Source organism: Podarcis pityusensis (genome assembly GCF_964106645.2).
Source record: "Podarcis pityusensis genome assembly, chromosome: 5".
In the NCBI taxonomy this organism is placed as follows: domain Eukaryota; kingdom Metazoa; phylum Chordata; class Lepidosauria; order Squamata; family Lacertidae; genus Podarcis; species Podarcis pityusensis.
This window is the reverse complement of record NC_138032.1, coordinates 69,748,817-69,756,956: the sequence shown is the minus strand read 5'-3', so window position 1 is coordinate 69,756,956 and position 8,140 is coordinate 69,748,817. Positions and strand designations below refer to the sequence as shown.

The 8,140-nt window shown below is 45.0% G+C and overlaps 1 protein-coding gene across 3 annotated transcripts in view; it reads right to left on the bottom strand.

Annotated features, from left to right (window-relative positions):
• Nucleotides 1-310: 310 nt before the first annotated feature.
• PALD1 (phosphatase domain containing paladin 1) overlaps nucleotides 311-8,140 on the bottom strand; it is a 108,205-nt gene continuing 100,375 nt past the window's right edge. For all 3 annotated transcript variants that reach the window (XM_081006468.1, XM_081006469.1, XM_081006467.1), the window contains exon 20: nucleotides 311-694. In XM_081006468.1, coding sequence (XP_080862594.1) covers nucleotides 545-694 — 150 coding nt within the window. In that variant the 3' untranslated portion in view covers nucleotides 311-544. The remainder of the gene's footprint in view (nucleotides 695-8,140) is intronic.

The window sequence follows — 8,140 nt, the reverse complement described above, 5'->3', positions numbered from 1 at the left end:
AACAGCAGTAGCTTCTTGCACCGTCAAAAAAGGGTACCATACAAATTGAAATCCCCATCATAAAAAATATCAAGAGGTTCACGTGGAAGAAAGAACGAAACGATCCCAAACTGTCCACTTCCAAACGCAGCAATGCCACGTATATTTTTCCTGCACATGCATATTATTTAACACATTAAGTATACATCAGACCTGTAGGGGATAAAAGTCTTTGGGGGTGGGGGTAAAAATAAGGCAGGACAGCTCCCATTTTAGAGGCACTTCGGGGGGAGGGAGAGGGAAGGACACACCACTTGCTTCGACACTCGTCTGCAGTTATCTTAATTTATTTTTATTGTGTCTGAACGAACCCTACGAAAACGTCTTCAAGGCAGCTTAATGTCTTCTTCAGTTCACAGTCCTCCCTTAAGACGTATTTCTCCACATTATATTTATATATAAAAAAAAGTCTTTTAAAAAATCCACCTGGAAAAGCAAAGAGAGTGATGCGGCCGTGTGGGGAGAAGCGCTGCGATCCTCGCTGTGCTTTGGAAAAGGCCGGGTCCTAAACAAACTCTCCCCGGAATGGCAGTGAACTTTGGCTCTGCTCCTGCCAGCGGTAGCGAAGCTGGGAGAGCGGCTTGTCCTCCAGCTTCTCAAATTCGGCAAAACCCAGCTGGTTCAGGATTTCATAGACGCCAGCCTTGGCCGCCACCTGGAAGCAGGGAGGGGAAAGAAAAGGAGGGAGGGAAATATGCTCTTAAATTCCTCCATGTATACAGGTGAGCAAGTGTCCACATTGCAGAGGTGGCATGCCTCGTCATTTTGCTGCCTGGGGGGACGGGATGAGACGACATCCTAAATAAATGACCAGCATATGGGGGGGGGGTGAGAGTGGCAAGGAACAGCAAGGCAGCTCTGGTTCTCTGGAGAGCAACAGCAAAGTCATTTGCAGAGGGCAGGAAAGGAGGAATGGTCTAAAATGTCCTTTGCAGCTCTTGCAAGAACTGCTTGTATGCATCTTTAGCAGCATGTTGAGGAACACTGCCATATTTTCCTTCCATTTCAGACATGTCTGCAGACAGGTAAGTACTGTTTGTGTGCACACCTAGACCCTGCTCCAATTCAACACGGCTAGTGTTCGCAGGTGCTTCCTGCAAGCATCACTTCTGCACTCTGCAGCACTTCATCTTGGGTTTTGTCCTATAGAGGAGGGGCTCCCTAGCCTAGGGGATGGGGCTTCATACAAAATGAGCAATTCGTAGGCTATTCTGAAATCCTTTCCCTTCTGGCTATTGAGACTTCCCCCTGCACCTCTATGCTATCATTTAGTCATTTAAAGAATTTCTATCTCTCTTCTGCCACATCACCTTTAAGCATATATATATATATATATATTAAAATCCATCCCATAGTGGCTTCTTGTCCCCACTTTTATGTCTTCTTGCTATTGTTCCTTGTCTCCTTCCCACATCAAGCTTGGACAACCACCCTAATCGGTGCTATTTTTCTAGAAAAAGATGTGCTGGAACTAATGGCCAGAAAACCTCAAATTGGCTTTACACTTAGAGAGAAAGCACGAATGCATCTGTTTCCTTCTCTGTGTTAACATAAGATTCAGATTGTGGGAAATGTATGCTCTTGCCATTATAAAGTTATTTCACAACAAAAATGCATAGGAGTCAGTATTAAGGAGGCTGTGAGGAGGGGGGGCAGACTGATGGGTTATAAAACCTAAGGAAATGCTGTTCCTGGAACATCTGGGATGCCTCCCTGACCCACTTCAGATACATGCTAGAGGAGAGCCCAGAGACTCGTTCAGAGTATGTTTCATCTACTTCTGCTGCAGCAGTGGATTAGGCAAACATCTGCTTTGTTTGTGTTCCTCTCCATGCTTGTTCTTAAGCTAGAACTTCCTACCCAAGCACTCCAGTTTCCCTGAAACTTTCATTCATAACCCCCACCCCAATTGCCCGTCCGTTCATCAAACCTTCAGTTGACAGAGAATGACTTCAAGTAGTACAAAATGTATTATACGGAAATGCTATCTATCTCGGTGGTATGAAAATAGATTTAGTTAAACACACACACACACAGAGAGAGAGAGAGAGAGAAAGAGAGAGAGAGAGAGAGAGAGAGAGAGAGAGAGAGAGACTATTCCATTATTTTCCTCCCTAAGAATTAGCAAATTATACTGCACCTTTCAGATAACCAATAGACTGGGATTCACCGCAGAATCTATTTTCACTATTTTCACCTTGGTAAAGGTAAAGGGACCCCTGACCATTAGGTCCAGTCGTAGACGACTCTGGGGTTGCGGCGCTCATCTCGCTTTATTGGCCGAGGGAGTCAGCGTACAGCTTCCAGGTCATGTGGCCAGCATGACTAAGCCACTTCTGGCGAAACAGAGCAGCGCACAGAAACACCGTTTACCTTCCCACAGGAGTGGTACCTATTTATCTACTTGCACTTTGACGTGCTTTTGAACTGCTAGGTTGGCAGGAGTAGGGACCGAGCAACGGGAGCTCACCCCGTCGCGGGGATTCGAACTGCTGACCTTCTGATCGGCAAACCCTGGGTTCTGTGGTTTAGACCACAGTGCCACCCGCGTCCCTTATCCATGCTTACCTATTAGAATAGTTCATCTAAGGCTACGAATCTTGCTCCATTTGGGTTTCCCTTTCCCATTTGCAAGCCTGTTTGCTTTCGAAACGTAAGAGATTAGATACGAGACCTGGATACAGGATGGAGTCTTGGAAATACATTCCTCATGTTAATGCAACCTTAGTCAAAATGGGGAATAGGAATGTCGAAAGAAGGACAAGGCCTAGAGTCAAACAATGCATGCATGGCTGCTGACGTTCTTTAGAGCACCCTTTGCCAGCCAGGTGCTGTGAAGATGTTTTGAACTACAACTCCCATCAGCCCCAGGCAGTGCAGCCATGCCACAGCTGGCCCTGATGGGAACTGTAGCTGAAAGTATCTGGAGGGTTGCAGCTTGGCAAAGGCTGCTTTTGGTGACGTCAACATGTTTGCTGCTGAGGTTAGTGGAAATTTCTAAGCATTATCAAATCAAATATGGCTTAAATAACTTTTGGTCCATCTATTTGGGACCATTTGCTCATAGCCAGAAGCTCTTCCTTCCTTCAGGAGGGCCTTCCTGTTAAGGTAGTGTGGTGAAAAAACTTTTAACCGTCTGGCCCACTAAGATTGACTCATAACCTCATGTTAACCCCTGTGTCTAGTGATAATTGGCCAAGCAAATAACAAAGAGGCCGTGGTCCTAGAAAGAAAGGTGTATTTCATGAGAACTGGCTTTGCTTTATAAAATTTGCGGCTAACAAAGAACATGATTGGGCTTCTCCTTTGACTCATACCTCTCTGTGGAGAGATGTTTGGAGACGGTTTGTCATTCTTTCATTGTATAACAAATTTATAGAAAAACTATTTTTCAGCCTGACTACTATTAGATAAACATTGTGATGTAACACATATAGAAACATCTTTTTTAATCAATTTCTTTAGAAGCAGGACAACGTATGTATTTTACAGGGAACACTTACATAAATTTGCTCTATGTGTATTCATTTCTTCTGGATTTTTTTGTTATGTAATGTGCATACATTATTAATTTTTAATAGCATTATTTTTTTATAAAACCCTCTGTATTAATTAGAACAAACAATTTTTTTCTAAAAAAAGAAAACAGTTTAACTTATCTTTTGATTTAATTGTTGAGAAGTTCTTAATTTAGCAGTCTGTAGGTTTCTTCATGTGGGTGCTCTTAATTTTACGGAAGAAACTGCAGCTTTTACAAATTTAACTCCTGCAAACATCTAGTGACTGATGTTTGAAATGATCGGCAAAGGCTTAAAAAAACAAACAAATTAGGAATTGCATTTTGTAAGTCAAAATATTTGTTTCTTTTTTAAAAAAGTCACCTTTCCTAGGCCTCAAGGTGGACCATGTGGTGAGTTACTGATGGATCAGGAGGCGCCAAGCAGGGCTTGGAACTCCCAGTGCTTATCATTGTTCTCAGTATTCCTAGAAGTCTAAACATTATTCGATCAGTTTCCTGGTGCAACAAACTCCCTTGGATGGTATTTGGCTCTACAAGATGGAGTGATGGAGCCTTCCTGATTCAAGGAAACTTGCTCAAGGCAGGAGTAAAGAGTGAAGCTGAGCCTTCTTCCCTATGGGAATGAAATAAACAAGGGCCACCATATTTGACTTATCTCAGTTCAGCAACAGAGCACATTCCAGCTCCATTCTGCTTTCTAACCAAGCACAAAGTGAGCTCGTGCAGATAATATTCCTTCCTTCTCTCCCTCTCTGCTTCATGCTGTACATCGATGGGACACCGGTAATGTTTCCCCCCCCCCGGTCATTTCCCCTCCAGCGCTTCCTCCCCGCCCCCCGCCCCAGACATGCATGCGGGGTGAATGTCGTTTTCCAGCAAGTCCCTTCAACCAAGAATGGCCGGGGCTCTGATTGTAACCGCATTTGGCAGATGCCCCTTTCATCTCTCACCAAAGAGATCAAACATGCCAATATGAATTAGCAAAGCTAATTGAGACGGAAAGGAGCCGAGGCTTTCCCATCACACACCAGTCAGCGACTCCCCACTTAGAGCTGACACAAACAGGAGAGGGAGAGAGGCTCGTCTCAAGGACACCGATAAAATGAGCCCATTCCGACACCCACACCGCTTTCCTCTGTCTGCACAGTTTTCACCTTCTCCTGTCACTGAACGGTTATTTTGAATCATGGCACTTTTGTTGTGCAATTCCACTCATTATTTTTTTTTATTTTTTACCACTGGAGCTACATTTGCAGTGCAGTTGTCCGTGCTAAGGAGTGTTTCGAAACATGCAAACACCCTGTCTTTTGAAGTAGGAGGTGGCTTTTTGGGGACTATTCAGTGAATGACATATTGGTCTGAACACTGGCTACACTCCTCTCCCCGACCTCCCCAAAAATCTGGCTTGTAAAAGAACCCGAGTGTGGCCTATAACCACACTCTTCTAGGATAGAGAAGCTGTGATCTCATTTCAGAGGGTGGCCTATATTCCAAGCAATACAACATTCGAAATTCAATGGAAGGTTGCATTCTGCAACCGCAGCATTACCAAATCAAGCCTCAGCTAGTTTTTTAAAAAATCAGACCTCCTACTCCATCTTCTGCACCTGCCCTTTCTCCAAAAGGAGTTGGGGGGGGGGGAGTACATGCTTTGTATGCAAAATGTATTTGGTTCAATTCCTGGCATCTCCAGTGACAATGATCTGAGGCAGGTGGCGATGGGAAAGACCCCACTACCTATTAAGAGAAGACAATATTGGACTAGGTGCACTAATAATCCGGCAAAGTCTAAAGCAGCTTCTTAGTTTCTTTTTAACAAGGCTGCAGCCGCCGCTGCTCCTTCCACACACCCTTCTTTTACTTCTTGGAAACTGGCGTACAGGCCAGATTTGGCCTAGGAACTGCCAAGCAGCAGACTTGGTAACAGTAACTGGAATCCCTCTTTTTCATTTTGACTTTGCCTCGCTTGAGTTTTAAAACATGGTCGAAGAGACAGGAGACACGCCGGCTTTTCCAATAAGAAATTTGTCTCTTTCTCCATACGCAGACAGATTTAGAGTTCCAGAATTATTCTTTTAACAAGCCTCCTGGCACCTGAAAAGGCTTAACAAATGATTACGGCACAAGCCTTTGTAGAGCAGAGACCACTTCATCTGATGCAAGGTGTAATCCTAAACTGGCAAGCATATGTACACCTTCTGAAATCGCTTGGAGGTTCTCAGCTGTGATCCACAGACCCCTTCTGCTCCACAACCTCCACTCATATAGGGCTCTTCTTAGTGGCCTGGCTTAGGACACCCATGATTTTCATAACATGCTGATGGTTTGATCACAATGCTGGCACGGAAGGCAAACAAGGGAAGACCCCCAACTATTTTAGAGTGGTTGGGGTGGAGGGGAAAACGTTTGAGAACTGCTGCCTGATCATGGTTTCTAACTGATTTCCAGGTGCATGTTTATGGGTATCTGCAAACATGGGAGATGTCACCCACATTCTGTATACTGGTTTCAGAAAACACTGGCGCTGCATCAGCACACCTGCATAATCATGCCTGTCACGTAAAACGTGGAGCTGTCGCTTGCGTCTCTTACCAAAGAGGCTAATTGGAGGGTTAATTTGTTGCAGAGGGATGCCTTGGAAGGTTCCTTTTTGCGGGAGCAAAAGAGAGAGATGGTGCTCTATCGGCCAACAGTTCTCCAGGCCTCTCCCATTCTCATGCACACAAAAAGCTCTCATTTCCAAACGGAGAGAGGGCGAGAGATGGATGAGGGGACCACCCTGGCTCAATCAACATTGCTGGCTGCCTCTACAAAGCCTTTCAAGTTGCAGTGCTGGGGCAACCACAGCACAGGCAGAGGGCTGATAAAAAAAATGAGAGAGGGAAGGCCAATGAGAGAGGGAAGGCCAAAGGTCCAATGAAATGAAAGGCCTCGAAAACCCTTTTGTGCCTGGGAATAATAGGGCGAAGGAGGATGCTTTTCAAGGGACAGCTTTGATACCTTATGAATGAAAACAGGGGGACTCTGTGCCTTGGTGGCAAACACTGCAATGGATTGCAGTTGATCTCCCTCACTTCCTCAACATGACCTCATCCCCTGGGAAGAGCAACGCAGCCCAGCTTTGAATATAGTGACACGGCTTCCTATTCTGCTTCTTTGGAGATGTACAGAACCACCAAGCCACCTCACACCAAAATAATTCCCAGAAGAGTGGGCATGAGAAGGGGGTCAACTTTCTTTGCAATGGACTTGTTTTGTGGGTAAGGAAGAAGCGTGGCTTGTTTGAAGTAGAACGATGTACCTGCAAGGATACATTACCTAATCAGCAAGCAGACACAGAGGAGGAGAAATATTCCCCTAGGTGGAAACCTACTTCTAAGACAAATGGCAAGATTACATCCTCTTGAGATGGAAGTCTGTATGCCATGCTTTAAACATGCATGAGTTTTTCAGATACATGTGGAATCTGGGGAGTGTTAATGGATATTGCTTGTTCTCTATTACTGTACCAGAGAAACGCTCTGTTGTGCCCAACTGTCCCATGCAAAAAGAAGTAAAATAGATTACAAAACCTGTCAAGAAAACAGTACTCTTCACAGTGCAATCCTGTACGTATTAATTCAAAAGCCAGTCCCCCTGTGTACAGGGATGCAGCCTAGGAAAACTTGAAAGATGTGTTCGCACAAGCTGCCAAAAAAATGCAGGCATTACTGTAGGTAGGGGAGTCTGGGAGAGAGTTTAACGTCTCCTCTTGCAATCCTCACCAGCACCCCAGGTTTATCCAGCAACAACATTCCCCTCTTGCTGTCACTAAGCTCTCTGCAGCAAAGTGGGGGTGGGGAGAGAGAAGGGCAAAATAGCGCATCGAAGTGGCGAGAGCTGATGAATCAGCTGTAATCTGTGAAGAATGCACATGAATTCCATTCCCTTCTGTTTATGTCCATCTGACCAAACTGCATGGAGATTAATTCGCCAAGCCACAGACACTACGAAACCTCACTTGTGGAAAGAGCAGAGCTGGATACAATAGGGAGCCATGACATGCCGGTACATACATACATACATTCTTACAACAAGGGCAAAACTGCCTTTTCCTCTGTGTCTTCTGCCCCGCCCCCTTCCCATGCACCACAAACAAAAAGTGGGACATGGTTGAAAGTTTGGTAGGAAGTGGCAGGGAAGAGGCAGGGTGATCAAGAGGTAGGAAGATTAAAAGGGGGGCAAGGAGGAGAAAATATGGGGAAGGAAAGCAGACTGAGATCTAGTCCTGGGATATGGTACACAGGCTCTTAACTGAAATGGCAAATGCCAAAAAGTCAAATGCACCTATTTCTCCCCTTTTTGAGAGTTTCTCAGCAAGTGACAATGAAGCTGTATTATTTTGGAGAAGTGTAGAGGTAGATGCACACTTCTGTGCTAGGAAAGAAGCAGTGCAGATTTCACTCCCCTTCCCCCATTCTTTCCATCCCTGCCATCCCTCCATGCTGCAAGTGGACAATATTCATTTGACCTGCTATTCGAAGCAGGAGAAACTGACAAGGCCTTTTCACAGCATGACGCAAGGCAAGGAGGGTCCCATTT